General features: G+C 51.5%; 1 protein-coding gene across 5 annotated transcripts in view; it reads left to right on the forward strand.

Moving 5' to 3' along the window:
- The window catches only part of ACLY (ATP citrate lyase), a 63,050-nt gene that overhangs the window by 1,777 nt on the left and 42,525 nt on the right, over positions 1–18,748 (forward strand). For 2 of the 5 annotated variants that reach the window (XM_037993542.2, XM_037993543.2), the window contains exons 1-5: positions 8,067–8,216; positions 13,185–13,370; positions 14,536–14,658; positions 17,934–17,996; positions 18,520–18,710. In XM_037993542.2, the coding sequence (XP_037849470.1) occupies positions 8,082–8,216; positions 13,185–13,370; positions 14,536–14,658; positions 17,934–17,996; positions 18,520–18,710 (698 nt within the window). In that variant the 5' untranslated portion in view covers positions 8,067–8,081. Of the gene's footprint in view, positions 1–8,066; positions 8,217–13,184; positions 13,371–14,535; positions 14,659–17,933; positions 17,997–18,519; positions 18,711–18,748 lie in introns of those variants that run through there. The other 3 variants (XM_037993544.2, XM_037993547.2, XM_037993545.2) reach the window with 2 other exon arrangements.

An 18,748-nucleotide genomic window follows, 5' to 3' on the forward strand; every position in this document is an offset into this window, starting at 1 on the left:
GTCTCTACCACAAATACAAAAGTGAGCTGGGTGTGGTGGTGTGTGCCTGTAGTTCCAGCTACTAAGGAAGCTGAGGCAGGAGGATCGCTTTAGCCTGGGAAGTCGAGGCTGCAGTGAGCCATGTTTGGGCCACTGCATTGTAGCCTGTGTAGCAAAGCAAGACGCTGTCTCAAAATAAATAAATAAATAAATAAAAGGAAATAAGATATGCAAAGGCTGGAGGTGTGTACATTTACAGGGTGTTTAAGGAGCAGCAACATGACCTGCAGTGAAACCGGTCCTGTTCTAGGTTAAGGTGGGCTCATTGATGAGTTGAGGACTGCTGCTGGAGCAACCAGGATTAATCAGAAAAAAACCTCCTGCAAGGAAGAGATCTATAGATCCAATGCAGTCCCAATCAGAATTCCAGCAGCTTCTTTTTTTTTTTTTTTTTTTTTTGAGATGGCATCTCACTGTGTCACCCAGGCTGGAGTGCAGAGTGCAATGGCGTGATCTCAGCTTTCTGCCACCTCCACCTCCTGGGTTCAAGCGATTCTTCTGCCTCAGCCTCCCAAGCAGCAGGGACTACAGGTGTGCGCCACCATGCCTGGCTAATTTTTGTATTTTTGATAGAGACAGGGTTTCACCGTGTTAGCCAGGCTAATCTCAAACTCCTGACCTCAGGTATTCCGCCTTAACCTCCCAAAGTACTGTCATTACAGGCATGAGCCACCGCACCTAGTCTAAACCTTGACCCTTACTTCATACTATATACAAAAATTAACTAGAAATATATCTATATCTATATATAGATATATATATATCTATATATAGATATATATTTTGAGATGGAGTCTCGCTCTGTTGCCCAGGCTGGAGTGCAGTGGCACAATCTCGGCTCCCTGCAAGCTCCGCCTCCCGGGTTCACGCCATTCTCCTGCCTCAGCCTCCCCAGCAGGTGGGACTACAGGCGCCCGCCACCACTCCCGGCTAATTTTTTGTATTTTTAGTAGAGACAGGATTTCACTGTGTTAGCCAGGATGGTCTCGATCTCCTGACAGGATTACAGGCGTGAGCCACCGCGCCCGGCCTAACTAGAAATATTTAAATATGGCCGGGTGCCGTAGCACACACCTGTAATCCCAGCACTTTGGGAGGTCAAGGTGGGCAGATCAAAACCATCCTGCCTAACATGATGAGCTATGATCAGGCCACTGCACTCTAGCCTGAGCGACATAGTGGGATCCCATCTCAAATAAAATACAATTCTAGAAAATGCAAACTAACTGCCTGGGAACATGGCGGTAGGGAAGTGAGGGGTAGATTACAAAGGAGTACAGGGAAACTCATGGAGGTGAGGAATATGTTCATTATCTTGATTGTGGTAATTGTTTCACAGGTATATACATATATTAAAACTCATCAAATTGGCCGGACGTGGTGACTTAAGCCAGTAATCCTAGCACTTTGGGAGGCTGAGACGGGCGAATCACCTGAGGTTGGGAGTTCAAGACCAGCCTGACCAACATGGAGGAACCCTGTCTCTACTAAAAGTACAAAATTAGCTGGGTGTGGTGGCACATGCCTGTAATCCCAGCTACTCCGGAGGCTGAGGCAGGAGAATCACTTGAACCCAGGAGGCAGAGGCTGTGGTGAGCCAAGATGGCGCCATTGCACTCCAGCCTGGGCAACAATAGCGAAACTCCATCTCAAATAAAAACCAAAAACCTCATCAAATTGTACACTTTATGTGCAGTTTATTGTACTTTAATTATATATCAGGAAAGCTGTTTTGAAAACACAGTAAGACTGGGCGTGGTGGCTCATGCCTGTAATCCCAGCACTTTGGGAGGCTGAGGCGGGTGGATCACCTGAGGTCAGGAGTTCAAGACCAGCCTAGCCAACATGGTGAAACCCCGTCTCTACTAAAAATATAAAAATTAGTGGGCATGGTGGCAGGCGCCTGTAATCCCAGCTACTCGGGAGGCTGAAGCACGAGAATCGCTTGAACCCGGAAGGCAGAGGTTGCAGTGAGCCGAGATCGTGGCACTGCACTTCGGCCTGGGGGACAAGAGCGAGATTTCGTCTCAAAAAAACAAAACAAAACAAAAAACAATAAAATACCAATCATAATGTGTGCTTTTCCGCAGTTTATAAAGCACTGTGAGCTTCACAACACCCTAGTGAGGTAAAGAGCCAGTCAGTAGTTTCCTGGTTTCACAGATGAAACACTGAGGCTGAGAGAAATGACAGGGTTTGCTCCAAGCTACAGCACAAGGATATAAGTGAGCCGGATTGGGGTCTATGCCTTGGGTTGGATTAGCAGGGTAAAGAGTGCTAGAATTGGATTCTAGCCTGTCCCAGCCATTTATAGCTGGGTTCCTCAAGTTATTGCTTTATTTATTTTATTGTGAAATAGAACATAAGTAAATAAACATATATAAAACATACATGTCTGGCCGGGCGTGGTGGCTCACTCCTGTAATCCCAGCACTTTGGGAGGCTGAGGCAGGCAGATCACCTCAAGTCAGGAGTTCAAGACCAGGCTGACCAACATGGTGAAGCCCCATCTCTACCAAAAATACAAAAATTAGCCTGGTGTGGTGGCACACACCTGTAATCCCAGCTATACCAGAGGCCGAGGCAGGAGAATCACTTGAACCTGAGAGGCAGAGGTTGCAGTGAGCTGTGATCACGCCACTGCACTCCAGCCTGGGCGACAGAGCAAGACTCTCTCTCTCAAAAGAAAAGTACACCCATATAGTCAGCACACAGGTAAATCAAGAAACATATTGCTAGCAGGGGGTCCCGTGAGAGGCCCCTCCCCACTCACAGCTCCCTCTCCAGGTAACTACTGCCTTCACTATGAGCCCTCATCATCTCTCTCCTGGATTACTTCATTATCCTTCCAAGTGGGTCTCCTTGGCCAACCCTCCCCCACTTCCTTCTCAACACAACAGTCAGAAGATTATTTATTTATTTATTTATTTAGACAGAATGTCTGAATAAAGCCTGGAGTGCAGTGGCACAATCTCAGCTCACTGCAACCTCTGCCCTCCTGGGCTCAAACAATCCTCCCACCTCAACCTCCCCAGTAGCTGGAACTACAGGTGCCATGCCATCACACCCTGCTAATTTTGTTTTTTGTTTTGTTTTGTTTTTGTTTGTTTGTTTGTTTTGGTAGAGAAGGTGTTTCACAATGTTGCCCAGGCTGGTCTTGAACTCCTCAGCTCAGGCGATCGTCCTGCCTTGGCTTCCCAAAATGCTGGGATTACAGGCATGAACCATCATGCCCAGCCATAAGACTCCTTTTATTTTTTTATTTTTACTTATTTATTTATTTTGAGACAGAGTTTCGCTCTGTCGGCCAGGGTGGAGTGCAGTTGCAGGATCTTGGCTCACTGAACCTCCACCACCCCGTGTGCGGGCACCTGTAATCCCAGCTACTCTGGAGGCTGAGGCAGGAGAATCGCTTGAACCCGGAGGACAGAGGTTGCAGTGAGCTGAGATCGCACCACTTCACTCCAGTCCGGGCAAAAGAGTGGAATTCTGTCTCAAAATAGTAATAATAATATTAATAAACTCATTCAGAGATAAGGTTAAATGTGTCATGTAAAAGTCAAGGGTAAGTGATTTGTGTGTGTGTGAGGGGCTGCACAGGTTCTTCCTGAAAGAGGAGGGAATTGTATAGGAACACACCTGGTGGGGAGGAGGCAGTGGTAGTTTTTGAGAGAGAGTCAGAATGGAGTGGGGGTGACTCTGGGAAGGGGCCAGCCTGGACCTGGTTGGGCTGCATGGAGAAACTTTATTCCCTGAGCACAGATGCTGCATCCCCAGAGAGATAGTCGCTGCCCAGGAGTGGAACTGGCCATCCCTCCAGCTTGCCTGGTGTCAGGCAGCCTCTGTCAGGTTAGACAGAGGGGCCCTGGCTGCATCTCCCTGGAGAGCCTTCCCCAGGACACACAGGCCCTTTGCTCTGATGGAAGGTTGGTCAGTCCTGGGCGAAAGTGAGTGGTGCAGAAGTTAGAATCCTTGGCTCTTCACAGGGTGGATGATGATGGGGCTTTGCTGGAAGCTCCTGTCTTGGGCTGTTGCAAGGAGAGAGGTGGGTTTAGAACTGGATACTCTATATAAACAGAAAATGCATTTGAAAAAAAGTAGTAGAACTGGGCCGGGCGTGGTGGCTCATGCCTGTAATCCCAGCACTTTGGGAGGCCAAGGCGGGTGGATCATGAGGTCAGGAGTATGAGACCAGCCTGGCCAACATGGTGAAAGCTTGTCTCTACTAAAAATACAAAAATTAGCTGGGCATGGTGGCGGGCGCCTGTAATTCCAGCTACTTAGGAGGCTGAGGCAGGAGAATCGTTTGAACCCGGGAGGTGGAGGTTGCAGTGAGCCGAGATCGTGCCATTGCACTCCAGCCTGGGCTACGGGATGAGACTGCATCTCAAAAAAAAAAAAATGGCAGAAATGAACACTTAGATAGACCCTTCTCCAGGCTGCATCTCCTCCCTCCTCTCCCTACCCTTCCCCTACAATTGCTTTCTTTCATTCACATATTATATGAGCCTTTTTAAAGTCGTGTTTACAGTGAACGCTTAATATGTGCCCAGTCCCATGCTAGGCACTGGGGATGCCAATGAACACGGCACTCTCCTAGGCCTTGGGTTGCTTACAGTCAGATGAAGGAGACCCACTGGATAGGATCTTTCCCTCTTACTCACCTGCAGCAGGTTGTAGGGTACAGGCCCAAGGACTTGGAGTCTGAAGATCATTAGGTTAGTTGATCATAGGCAAAATGATGAAAACACTTAGTTAGCTCAAGTGGTTGCTGTGAGTAGTATGCCTTTCACATAGTAGGTGCTCAATAAATATTAACTAAAATTGGTCCAAATCTAGGAGGAAGTCCTTAACCAGTTTTAGGCTTCTGGAACCCAGGTAGAATGCCCAAAACCTGGGCGTGGAGATGGTGCCTGTAATCCTCTGTATTCTGATATGGACCTGTCCTCTAGTCCAATCTAGAAGAGGAGGGAGATGTGATTCAAATGGGAAAATCAAGAGAGTTTAGAGCTTTTATTTTATTTTTGTATTTTTTGTAGAGATGGGGGTTTTGCCATGTTAGCCAGACTGGTTTTGAACTCCTGAGCTCAGGCAGTCCACCTGCCTTGGCTTCCCAAAGTGTTGGGATTACAGGTGTGAGTCACTGCACCCAGCCTGGTTTAGAGCTTTTAAGTTAGAAAATAGAATGATGAGAAGATGGGTTCTAGATTGATTAATTCGGGGCAGATGAACCTCTGTGGATGCATGGTGGGGTAACGAGAGAGTTCCTTGAGGAGGCTGGGGGTTGGGGGCAGAGACCTGGTATGAGACCACTGAGTGAACTGGAAAACCTCAGTGGCTGGCTTATGGGCCCTCGGGCCAGCACCTCTCCTCCCTCACTCCCTGGAGAGTTATTTTTTGTTGTTCCTGCCCAGGAATAGTCAAACTTAGGCCTAGCAACACCTAAATGGAGGACAATCACTCAGCAAACATGTACTGAGTACTTGCTATGTACCAGTCCCTATTTAAACTGCTAGAAATACAGCAATGAAGAAAATAGACAAAGATCCCTATCTTTATCATGCACATATGCAAGTATATCTGAAGGGTAAATTATTAGAAATGGAATTACTGGACCAAAGGGCAAGTGAATTTAAAATGTTTATTGATATTACCAAATTAACCTTCAAAGAGTTTATGATATTTTATGTCCCACCTGGATGACCATTTCCCCAGGAGTGTATCTGTCTTTCTTTTTTTTTTCTGAGACAGGGTCTCACTCTGTCACCCAGGCTGGTGTTCAGTGGGGCAGTCATGGCTGACTGCATCCTTTTTTTTTTTTTTTCCTTGTCTCACTCTATATCACCCAGGCTGGAGTACAGTGGTACGATCTCGGCTCACTGCAACCTCCGCCTCCCGGGTTCAAACGATTCTCCTGCCTCAGCCTCCTGAGTAGCTGGGACTACAAGCATGTGTCACTACGCCCAGCTATTTTTTTGTATTTTTAGTAGAGACTGGGTTTCACTGTGTTAGCTAGGATGGTCTCAATCTCCTGATTTTGTGATCCGCCCGCCTCAACCTCCCCAAGTGTTGGGATTACAGGCGTGAACCACTGCTCCCAGCCAGCCTCCCGAGTAACTGGGATTACAGGCATGTGCCACCACATCCAGCTAATTTTTTGTATTTTTAGTAGAGACAGGTTTCGTCATGTTGGCCAGGCTGGTCTCGAACTCTTGACCTCGAACTCAGGTGATCTGCCCACCCTGGCCTCCCAAAGTGCTGGGATTACAGGCGTGAGCCACCACACCCCGTCTTTTTATTTTTTGCAGAGATTTGGTGGGGGGGCAGAGGTGGTCTTACCGTGTTATCCAGGCTGTACTTGAACTTCTGGGTTCTAGCAATCTGCCTGCCTTGGCCTTCCAAAATTCTGGGATTATAGGCATGAGACAGCATGCCTTGCCTGGAGTGTATCTTTTTTTTTTTTCTTTTTTGAGATAGAATCTCCCTCTGTCGCCCAGGTTGGAGTGCAGTGGCGCAATCTCGCCTCACTGCAACCTCCACCTCCCAGGTTAAGGGATTCTCGTGCCTCAACCTCGAGAGTAGCTGGGATTTATAGGCGTGTGCCACCATGCCTGGCTAATTTTTGTATTTTTTGTAGAGATGGGGTGTTGCCTTGTTGGCCAGGCTGGTCTTGAACTCCTGACCTCAAGTGATCCCCCACCTCAGCCTTCCAAAGTGCTGGGATTACAGGTGTGAGCCACCATGCCTGGCCACCCCCATTTTAGAACAAGAAAAGAGAGGTAATAAGGAACTGCTATTTCAAAAAGATGAATGGGAGGGAAGGGATCAGAAAGGACATCATCAGATAACACTTGGTTCAGGCATGGGTAGCAAGTTCAGTTACCTTACTCCTGGCAGCAACAGGATTGGGGGAGGGGGTCTTGGAGAAGATTTTGTCTGGAAGTGTCGCAACACTGTTGCAGTGTGAGTATGACCCAAAGTGCTTGGCAGGGACACAGGCCTGCTGCTTCCCTACTTTCTGGACTGACCTCTTCACCTGAGCCGGTCAGTGCATGCTTCTGGCCTCCTTCCTGGAGCTAGACAGCTGTTAGGCTTAGGGAGCAGCTCCGACCTACAGGGTTGGGGTGCAAGTAGGGAGGGAGGCTCCTGCATGTCAGAGTGGTAAATACATGTCCTGATTTCCAGGACTGATTTCACATATTCTGTCCCACAAGTTCACCAGCACCTGTCAGACTGGATGTCCCAGTTTTTGGTTTGGAAAATACTATCTGTCTCAGGTAATAGAGAAGGGGGAGACAGCAGTTCATTCATTACAGTGTCTAAGCCTGGGGTTAGTGGGAGCAAGAGACTGTCAGAGATGGCTCCAGCCCTGCGCTGGAATCTCTCATTGAATTCCTAGCTCCGCCCTAATCCGTGCTGAGGCGAGTAGGTGAGTGGGACAGATGGCGCTGTGCCTGCACCACTTGCTTACTGCGGCCCCTGCCCTATCCCACACTGGGAAGTATGCTCTATTAGCCTCGGCTCAGCCTTGCCCCATCGGCCCCGGGAAGGGAGAGGCGCCACGTGCTAATGGAAAGCGGCCTGCCAGCCACGGCTGCTTAAAGAGACTGTCTAAGCAGTCGGGTTCGGTGCGGCGCAAATGCAGACGTCCGTTTCTCCCAAGGGAAGGAGCAAGGGGACTCCAGGTCCCAAAGCTGCGTTACAGCCAGCTGGACTAACATCCCATCCTCCCCTCCCCCAACTCCCCGAGTGGCAATCCTTCCAGCCCCCCAAGCGGTCAGGCCACAGCCCCCCAGCCCCGCGCGTTCTCCTCTGAGCCTAGTCCGACCCATCTCCCCATCCGGGGCCACGCCCTCGGCCCCGCCCCGGCACCGCCGGCTCCCAAGGGGCGGTGGACGGGCCAGCAGGACTACAAGTCCCAGCAGGCCTCGGGGCCCGCCCTCGTGGGGTGGGGCCACGCCGGCAGCGAATTGGGAGGAGCCCTGGCGCTCAGGCTAGGGAACGCGTGTGGCCAATCGCGGGGCCGCTCTCGCCGTGAGCTGATGGGGGCGGGGAGAAGCCCGGCTGGGCCGGGACAAAAGCCGGATCCCGGGAAGCTACCGGCTGCTGGAGCGCTCCGGATTTTGCGGGGTTCGTCGGGCCTGTGGAGGAAGTGCCGCGTAGGGACTTTCGCAGAGGTGAGCATGGGAGGCTGTTTTCGCTGGCCGGAGCCCGCTCGCCCTAGGAGCTTCCTGCCTCCCTTCCCCAACCCGGAACCGCCTTCTCCGACGCGGGCTCGGTGCCCACGCGCCCTCCCTACACCTGCTTGGAAGTTCTGAGGGTCTTAGCTTTAGGTTAGCCTTCGCCCGGGGTCCCGGCCGGTGGCCGCGTGTCGACGCCCCTCCCCTCCCCCCGCGCGGTACACACATATTCCAGTTCTTGGGAGTTTGCACGGGGCTTGCCGCCGTCCGTGCTTCTCCTTCCTCTCCCATATTGCATGGGCCCCCTCCTGGCGCGCCTCGCCCCTCCCTGGCACAGCTGTTGAGGCTCCTCGGGCTCATCGGGCCGCCTTTTGGCCCCATCCGGGTTCCCCCATCGGATGCCTGGACGGGAAGTAGAGAAAGCGGTAGCGACTGGTCCCACTCCGATCCCTCACTGGCCGGGCTCAGGCCCTTCCCTTGGTTCTGTGGGGACAGAATTGAGCTCCACGCCCAAGTGGAGGGAACGAGCTGGGAGCACCTCCGGGGCGGGCCACGCGGGGCCAGGGTGCCCGAGGCCTCGTCTCGTCTCACCGCTAGGACTGAAATCTCGCAGAAAGGACCCTCCTCGCACTGGAGGTGCCGTCGAGTCCAGCCCCTAAGCGACAGATGGCCGGGGTACCACCCCACCCCTGAGCTGAGGCCAAGCCTGGCCGGGGAAAGGACCTCAGGGGGCTGGAGGTTGCTGCCGCCGCCCTCCTGTCGAGCCGGGCAACGGGCCAGTCCCAGCGCCTGCCGCCCTCTCCAACCTTGGCAGATACCGTGCAGTGCCAAGGAGTTCTGCCGTTACGGGGTCCCTGGAGGTCTTCCTGGGAAGAGGATTTTGGAAGAGATGATAAGGAAAAGTACACAGCACAGTTTGGTCAGCTAACCTACTCCTCTCCACCCTTAACTTTGCTCTGTGTTTTCAGCTGGCTCAACTGAACTAAAATGTGGGGTGAGGGACAGCTGGTAGGTCCCAGTTGCCCAAAGGGGCGATTTTCACCTTTTAGAAACCTTCCTAAACAGCTTGCGGGGTGGTAGTGGGAAGAGCCCTCAGACACTGGGCAGCTGATGGCTCCATCCCCATTCTGACACTATGTCTGCCGCAGTAGGAGGCACTCACAGAATTCTGCCTCTTTAGAATTTCCTCCAGGGATTGCCTGTATTCTCAATCAGTCAATCAATCAATCAATAAATCCCAATCCTGCAGATACTAACCTTCAAATGAGTGTTTTTGTCTTTCCCAGAGGCACCCTAAGTAGCATCCCCAGTGATTCCCTCCCACTGGCTGTGTCCCAGGGGTGTGTCCTGGGGAACAGCCCTCTTTCATTCAGCCTCCTGTGTGGGCTGCTTCTCTCAGTGTCTGCTAAAAGTGAACTCAATCCTGGGTCACTCACCCGTCTGCAGAAAAGACCCCATTCAGCTCCGAAGGCCCCACCCTTAGAGAATGTGTGTATGTGTGTGTTTTCAGGTTCCTTGGCATGATTTCCCCCAAATGGTTTACACATTTAGCTGTTACCAAGTAACAGTTCCTGGAGTCCAAGCTCAGCCCAATCATCTGTCACTAGTTTGACAGCACATTCAGCTACTGTGGAGGCAGACTAAGATGTTGGGAGGGAAGTTCCCAAACACAGATAGGTATTTGTAGGTATTTGCTCACTCCACTGGAGCAAATATTCTTTTTTTTGAGATGGAGGCTCGCTTTGTTGCCCAGGCTGGAGAGTACAGTGGTGGATCTCGGCTCACTGCAACCTCTGCCTCCTGGGTTCAAGCGATTCTCCTGCCTCAGCCTCCCCAGTAGCTGGGACTACAGGCGTGCACCACCATGCGGCTAATTTTTGTATTTGTAGTAGAAACAGGGTTTCACCATATTGGCCGGGCTGGTCTCAAACTCCTGACCTCGTGATTTGCCCTCCTTGGCCTCCGGAAGTGCTGGGATTACAGGCGTGAGATACTGCGCCCAGCCGCAAATGTTCTTAACTGGTGGTCAGTCTGTGGGCCATCGGATCATTGTCACAGGTGAGCACCTTGAAATGATATGCACAATTGGATTTGTGTACATTTTTCTGGGGTTTTCTTCACTCTCAAGAGTCTGAGAACTCAAAGAGGTTAAGAGCCACTGCCTTAGAGAGACTTTTAAGACCTCACTGAAGGCCGGGCACAGTGGCTCATGCCTGTAATCCCAGCACTTTGGGAGGCTGAGGCGGGTGGATCACGAGGTCAGGAGTTCGAGACCAGCCTGACCAACATGATGAAACCCCGTCTCTACTAAAAATACAAAAAAATTAGCTGGGCATGGTGGCATGCATCCCAGCTACTCAGGAGGCTGAGACAGGAGAATCACTTGAACCTGGGAGGCTGAGGTTGCAGTGAGCCGAGATCACTCCACTGTACTCCAGCCTGGGCGACACAGCGAGACTCCTCAAAAAAAAAAAAAAAAAAAAAAACCTCACTGAACCATTAAAGTTGTGATTTATCTCTGCTGAGTCCACTCCCTGGGTTTGTGAGCCGTTTGCCTTCTCTGCATTGGTGAATTTGCAGAGACCATTTTTTATTATGTTGTATGTATTCCTTGTCTCAACCTACCCTCTCTAAGCCAGAATGCTCTAGTGGCAAATCTCTTGTTTTGGTAAACTGGCAAATCTTGTTTTCTATCGTGTATCATCCCCTTGTATCTTCTCTCCTATCCTCCTTCCAAAGACCCTATGGAGATGGACTCTTGGACCTGAAATTTGATCTGGGTCTCAAGAAAACTGATTTCTCAGCTGCAGGGGTCTGTTTTCTCTCCCTTGTCCTTTCCAAAGTTGGGTCTTTTGTCTGTTTTGGAGGTGCCAGCTTCAGGGGACTGTTTTACCGGGAGTCTCAGACTTTTTTCTTCTAGAGAGGCATTGCCCAGGGACTTCCTTTCCCCTGGTGTTATGGAAGGAGTCTGAATTGCTGAGGATGGTCAGCCACTGCCCCCTCCTCTCCGAGTGTGCCTTGATCTGCCCTGGGCTGCAATCTCTTTGGAAGAGGGGTGGGGGGTGTACCCATTCCATTTCAGGACTAGTTTTTCTGGTCTGAGTCAAGAAGATTGGGAAATGGAGCAGTGGGTGGGGGGTGGAGGACCGTGGGGCAGTGGGGCTGGTCCGGGCGTCTCTGGAAACTTATATTGAGAAGGAATCTCAAGTAATTCCAGGGGAAGCCCAGAAAAGGGAACATCTCTGAGCCCCTTCCCAGCTACCCCACTTTAGGCAGATACCAGGCTGAATACACCCATTGTGCCATGCTGGATACTAGCTGGGAGGCTGACAGAGGCAGCCAAGCCAGGATTAGAACCTAAAGCCCAACCAGCCTGGCTGATTGGGAGGGGGCGCAACGTGGCCCCTGGAATGTTGGCCTTCTCTGAACTGGGAATGGAGACCCAGCTTCCAGCACGTGTAAACCAGCCGGCTCCTTTACTCTGCCCTCCTTTATTTGTACTTGACTTTTTTCTCCCCCAGCAAATTCAACAGCTTTGCTTCTGGGCCTTGGTGGGGGAGACGGGAGTGACTTTTCCTGATCGAGTCAAGCTCTTGGCCTGAATTCCCATATCCGCCTGCCCCCATTCCCCTCCCCAGCTCACTCCTTGAGTTGCCCACAGGAGAATGGATGTATCAGGACAGAGTGGTGGGGAGGGGAGATGACGAAATTCTTGTCATAGACTCTTTGAAGAGAAAAGGACACATGGGCCTGGCTCTTGGAAAAATGGTCTTTTCTCGGGTTGGTGTGGATTTTTCTGGGAACCTAGGTGTAAGAGGGTTTGGGTTCGAGTCTTGTGTCACACCTTGCTTATCATTAGATGGGCTTCTTGGGCAAGTTATCCTAACCCCTCTGAGATTTTATTCCCCATCTCAGAAATGGGGTTGTAAATCTCAGTGTACCTCCCAGAGCTCATATGAGATGAGTTTCTTTTTATCATTTTTTAGACACAAGGTCTTGCTCTGACACCCAGGCTACAGTGCAGCAGTGCAATCATAGCTCACTGTAGCCTCGAACTCCAAGATGAGTTTCCTTATACATGTGATGGAGGATGGTTTCTGCCTCTTCCTCCTCCTCCTCTCAGTCTGGCTCAGTTAGAAGTGACCACTACAGGGTGGTCCCCAGAGAGGCCTCTGTTTTGCTTAGTGAGTTTTGCTCTAAATTAGCAGCTGGATGACTCAGTGGGGTGGGTGGGATGTACTAAAGGTCAGTTTCCCTGCCCTGTATCTGCCCCATACTTAGGGTTGGGAGGCCAGTGTCCGGGAGAAAAGAGGAGAAAAGAGCTTTGTGATGATCCTCCCCCCTCTCCTGCTCCCCTCCTAACCAAGACCTGGGGGTGTGACCCTGTTTGAGGCTAAGTAAACTTGCTGGCTTGGCCATTGGCCTGGTGCTGTGTAAGGGTATGTGTAGGGGTAAATCTGGGTGTGGGGGAGATGAAACCTGTAGGGAGAGAAAGGCTAGCCTTTTGCAGTTCCAGCCGTACTCTGCACTGGTCAGAGAACAGAAAGGTGTTTCAATGTCTCTGCCCACCTCAAATGGGACCAGCACTCAGATTTGAGTCAAAGCACCGGTATTTCTGGCCTCCTAGCCAGCTGCCTTTTGCTCCAGGATGAGTGTGGTTGTGGGTTAGCTAGTTTGCCTAGAGGGAATGGGGCAGGGTGAGGCAAGAGTCCCAGGGCAAATGGCACCTTTGTTTTTCTCTATCTTCCCTCACCCATTGTCTCTGGATCTTCTTCCTCTGCTGGCAAAAGTGCTGCTCGATATCTCTTTTCCATCCTTCCTGCTGGGACAGCCTTCTTTCCTTCCTCTTGAGAAACGCTGAGATCTGGTTTTATTGTCTGGGGGCAACTGGAAGTGGGTCTGTCCTGCTGGGGAAGATAGTGCCTCCACCCGCCCGCCCCCTTCTGACCAGCTCCTCTCTCCCAGACAGGTAGAGCAGGTCCCTCTGCAGCCATGTCAGCCAAGGCAATTTCAGAACAGACGGGCAAAGAACTCCTTTACAAGTTCATCTGCACCACCTCAGCCATCCAGAATCGGTTCAAGTATGCTCGGGTCACTCCTGACACAGACTGGGCCCGCCTGCTGCAGGACCACCCCTGGCTGCTCAGCCAGGTGAGCCCTGCCTCCATGAACGGCCCCTCCACGAACGGGGTCTGAGGAAGAGAAAGCCATTGGTTTGTTGCAGATGCGGTTGGGGTCACAGCGTTGGAGGCTGCCGGCAGCAGCTGTGGGAGGCATGCCATGGGCTGAGCAGGATTTGTGTTCACACTGAGCCCTGCATGTTGAGGTACCCCAGCATGGTGTACCCTGCCATGGGCTTGAAACTGGACAAACTGGTATCTACATCACAGCCATGTCTATTAACCATGTGGCCTGGGGCAAGCCATTTCACCTCTTTGAGTTTTAGATTCCCCATCTCTCCAGTGGGATAATGCTCACTCTGAGCTGTAAGGATTAGCAAGACGCATTTAGTGTGCTTGGTGCCTGGCACGTGGTAGGTGCTCAGTAAAAAGTAGGTATGTGTCCTCTCCTCCCCTAAGTGGAGTATATCAGGAATATATCAAGGCAGTTAGGAAGAGTGACCTTGTACTTTGTGAAGAATGGCCCTGACCCTGGAGGGTCAGCATGGAATAGAGGCTCCGTTCTTGAGATCTCTGCAGGGCCATTGTTAGAAAGCTCTTAGATTTCCCTGGCAGGGCCCAGAGAGCAAGCCTAGGACTAGTGGTGGGGTTTCTTCCCATTAGGAGACAGCTTACCACAAAGGGATGGAGGGAGTTTCCTGACCCTGGAGATGTATGAGGAGTGGTTAGGGGCTGCTGGTGGGCCTGTTGTAGACAGGGTTCAGGCACAGGGATGGGGTTGACTAGATGGTCTCTAAGGTTCCTTGCTGCCCCAAGGCTCTGTCTCTCTGTTTTCCTCTTTGGAACACGGGTTCTGGTTCATATTCTGAAGGGCTTACTGTTGAATGAAGAAGCTAATGTATCACATAGGGAGGGTAGGAAATCACTTACTCACTCAGCAGGTATTTGCTGAGTGCCTCCTCTGTGCCAGGCTCCATCTGGGCACGAATGCCTCTAGATACCTGGTTGTCAAAAGCAAGGTATTGGCTAGGGTAGGTGGGGGAAGCATCCAAGAGTTGACCCTGAAGGATGGGTGGGGCTGGCTTTGGAGCAGAGTGAATGGGAAGTCAATCCCTGCTGTCCTCTATTTGGATCTCCAAAATACTACCCTTTATCTAATTCTTCCTCACTCTAAATACAAACCGCTCTCGTTCCAGAACTTGGTAGTCAAGCCAGACCAGCTGATCAAACGTCGTGGGAAACTTGGCCTCGTTGGGGTCAACCTCACTCTGGATGGGGTCAAGTCCTGGCTGAAGCCACGGCTGGGACAGGAAGCTACAGTGAGTGGGCATGGGGTCAGGGGAACGTGTGTGGTAACGTGTGTGTGGGCCTACTGAGCCCATTCCCAGCTCCCTCATCATCCAAACTTCTTTCTTTTATTGGTTTGGGCAAGATGTGCCGCAGAGGTAACCTCAGTGTAATTCAAGAGCCAGGTGGAAATGGTCTGATTCCTTTTTTTTTGAGACAGGGTCTTGCTCTGTTGCCCAGACTGGAGTGCAGTGGTGTGATCTTGGCTCACTGCAATCTTGGCCTCCCAGTTCAAGCAATTTTCCTGCCCCAGCCTCTTGAGTAGCTGGGACTACAGACACTTGCCACCATGGCAGGCTAATTTTTGTAATTTTAGTAGAGACAGGGTTTCACCATATTGGCCAGGCTGGTCTTGAACTCCTGACCTTGTGATCCGCCCGCCTCAGCCTCCCAAAATGCTGGGATTACAGGTATGAGGCACCGCCCCCGGCCTGGTCTGAGGTTTTTTGTTTTTTTTTTTTTTTTGAGGCGGAGTTTTGCTCTTGTTACCCAGGCTGCAGTGCAGTGGCGTGATCTCAGCTCACCGCAACCTCCGCCGCCCAGGTTCAAGAGATTCTCCCGCCTCAGCCTCCCGAGTAACTGGAATTACAGGCATCCACCAACATGCCTGACTGATTTTGTATTTTTATTAGAGATGGGATTTCTCCGTGCTGGTCAGGCTGGTCTGGAACTCCCAACCTCAGGCCTCCCAAAGTGCTGGGATTACAGGCGTGAGCCACCACTCCCAGCCCCATTCTAGGAACTCCTTTCTTTCCAGTTTCCAAAAAGGAAGGGTTATGGTAGCTTGTGATAGCATGTGTACCTAAGGGGTAGATTAAAAAATGTGAAAAAGGCAGACACACAGTCATGTAGGCAGAAGGACATACTGGGTCAAGAACCTAGGATGTGATAGTTAATAACGTTGAAGAGTAAATTCAGTTCTTTTTTAAATTTTTATTTATTTATTTTTGAGACAGGTCTCGCTCTGTTGCCCAGGCTAGACTGCAGCCTCGATGTCTTCTGCTCAAGCATTCCTCCCACCTCAGCCTCCTGATTAACTGGGGCTACAATGCTACAACACCTGGCTAATTTTTTTTGAATTTTTTTTTTTTTTTTGAGACGGAATTTCGCTCTTGTTGCCCCAGCTGGAGTGCAATGACCAGATCTCGGCTCACTGCAACCTCTGCCTCCCAGGTTCAAGTGATTTTCTAGCCTCAGCCTTCTGAGTAGCTGGGATTACAATCATGCACCACCATACCTGGCTAATTTTGTATTTTCAGTAGAGACAGGGTTTCTCCATGTTGGCCAGGCTGGTCTTGAACTCCTGACCTCAGGTGATCTGCCTGCCTCGGCCTCCCAAAGTGCTGGAATTATAGGCATGAGCCACTGTGCCTGGCCTACTTTATTTTTTTAAGACAGGGTCTCACACTGTCATTCAAGGTTGTAGTGCAGTGGCACATTCATGTCTCGCTACAGCCTCCACTTCCCAGGTTCAAATTATCCTCCCACCTCAGCTTCCTTAGTATTTGGGACTATAGGAGAATGCCACCATGCCAGACTGCTTTTTAAATTTTTTTTTTTTTTTTTTTTTTTTTTTTTTTTTTTTTTTTTTTTTTTTTTTGTGAGACGGAGTCTCGCTCTGTCGCCCAGGCTGGAGTGCAGTGGCCGATCTCAGCTCACTGCAAGCTCCGCCTCCCGGGTTCACGCCATTCTCCTGCCTCAGCCTCCCGAGTAGCTGGGACTACAGGCGCCTGCCACCGCGCCCGGCTAGTTTTTTGTATTTTTTAGTAGAGACGGGGTTTCACCATGTTAGCCAAGATGGTCTCGATCTCCTGACCTCGTGATCCGCCCGTCTCGGCCTCCCAAAGTGCTAGGATTACAGGCTTGAGCCGCCGCGCCCGGCCGCTTTTTAAATTTTTTTTGTAGAGATAGGGTCTCGAATGTTACCCAGGCTAGTCTCGAACTCCTGGCCTCAGGTAATCCTCCCGCCTCAGCCTCCCATGTAACTGGGACTACAGATGTGTGCCACCAAGCCCAAATTCAATGACTGACTTCTCCCAGCTTGGTGATGAATTTCAGCCATGTAGATGAGAGAGAGTGAAGCATGGTTTAGGAAGGCTAAGAAATGCCTGGAAATAAAATTGTGTTTCTTCTCACTCCCCAAGGGAGCTGGAGGACTGAGGGAGGGAGTGGGACTGAGGCTTGGCCTAGCCTGGGAAGAATGTGCCATCCACACCTGGCTCTGTAGAGCACGTGGTTCTGAAGGGCCTGGTGCTCCTCTGGGGTGAAGCTGTACCAGGGATGAACTGTTCTCTTCCTTGACTGCCTCGGGTATAGCAATGAAGGTGGTGATGGAGATGTCTTCCTCCCTCATTGGGCTTCCTCAGAGTAGCCCTTAATGTTAATTTCCCAGTTTCTAGCCTTCGTGGGTAAAGAGGGATCCTTGAAGTTGCACATGGACCCGGGCATGAAGAGCCCTGACCCTTGAGTTCCCAGGCCTTTGGAGAGAGGATGGTGGGAGTGGGAGGGAGGGATGCTGAGCACGTCCCCAGGGAGCACATCCTGCTTCCTTCTGCTGGACTCTGGGAGGGGAGGGTGGGGGACATCAGACATCTGAGCTGGCAGCAGCCTTGGGCCAGCAGGAGCAGCTCATTACCTCTGATGGATTGCTGTCTGGTCCCTGACTCAGCAGTGACGCACAGGCTGGGTGGGGGGTTTGGGACTTACTGGGATGAGGGCTGTCTCGCCGCGGCTGCCGCCAGGGAATCACTCAAACTGATTAGCTCTGCAGGCCTGTGGTCCTTAGCCAGGAGAGTCTGTGTGGAGAAGTTTCCGTGATTAAGCCCTGGCTCCCCACTTCTCCACCGTTCCCCGCTCCTGGACCCATGACCTGAGGCTGAGTCACTGTGCCTTCCTCAAGGCCCATGAAGCAGAATGGTCACTCCCTCCTACCCAGTTTCCCCTCCCCTTCAAGCTCTGCCACAGCCGTGACTTGTTGGAGCCCTTTCCCTTATGCAGGTCCTGTGTCACCCTCCAGAGGAGGCCAAGAGTGGGCAAGGCACAGCTCGCACCAGAGCAAGGGGTGAAAGGGCATCTCATGAGGACTTACTGAGCTTAGGGATCTGTGACCCCATTTTTTCTGAAAAAGTCTCTCTGCTGGGTGTGGTGGTGGGGGTGCTTGGGCACCGCCTCTGTGCAGTCCCTCCTTCTGCCCTGGGGGCAAGACGTGCCATCCCTCTGAGTTTCATTTCCCTCAATTTTTCTGTAGGTTGGCAAGGCCACAGGCTTCCTCAAGAACTTTTTGATCGAGCCCTTCGTCCCCCACAGTCAGGTATGTGTGAGGCGGCTCCAGGCTGGGTCTTCTCCCTCCTGGAACCTTGGGTTTGTCTGCCGTAACATGATGAAAGAAGTCAAGCTGATGAGGACAGTCAGAGGGACCAGGGTCCCTGAAGCTGCACTGAGGATCTGAGGGTGCTGCGGACTCAGGAGTCCAGAGGGGAAGGAAAGGACTTGGTCTGCAGCAGGGAGGAGTTAGGACTGGTAACAAAGGGGACTTCCCAGCGCAGGGATGGGAACGACCTGCAGGCGGGCCCCATTCCTCAGCTGGAGTCACACTGATTTAGTCTGGACCGTCAGCCAGTGGGTTAGTGGCTTCTTCTGCTTGTCCTTGGGGAAAAGATGGTAGACAAGTCTCTGGATGAATGTTTTTTTACTGGGTTTTAGAAAATGAGACCATGGGGATTGCTTTCCTCTCCCAGTACATGGTAGACCCCCCCCATCTTCCCCAGTTCAGTGCCCCTCACCAGCTTCACCCCCCAACCCCAATCCCACTATCCCGTCTCTTCACCTGCAAGGCGGAGGAGTTCTATGTCTGCATCTATGCCACCCGAGAAGGGGACTACGTCCTGTTCCACCACGAGGGGGGTGTGGACGTGGGTGACGTGGACGCCAAGGCCCAGAAGCTACTTGTTGGCGTGGATGAGAAACTGAATCCTGGGGACATCAAAAAACACCTGTTGGTCCACGCCCCTGAAGACAAGAAAGAGTTGAGTAAGAGGGACGGTAGGGAGGTGGCAGTTGGGA

This window comes from Chlorocebus sabaeus, chromosome 16 (assembly GCF_047675955.1).
Source record: "Chlorocebus sabaeus isolate Y175 chromosome 16, mChlSab1.0.hap1, whole genome shotgun sequence".
Lineage (NCBI taxonomy): Eukaryota > Metazoa > Chordata > Mammalia > Primates > Cercopithecidae > Chlorocebus > Chlorocebus sabaeus.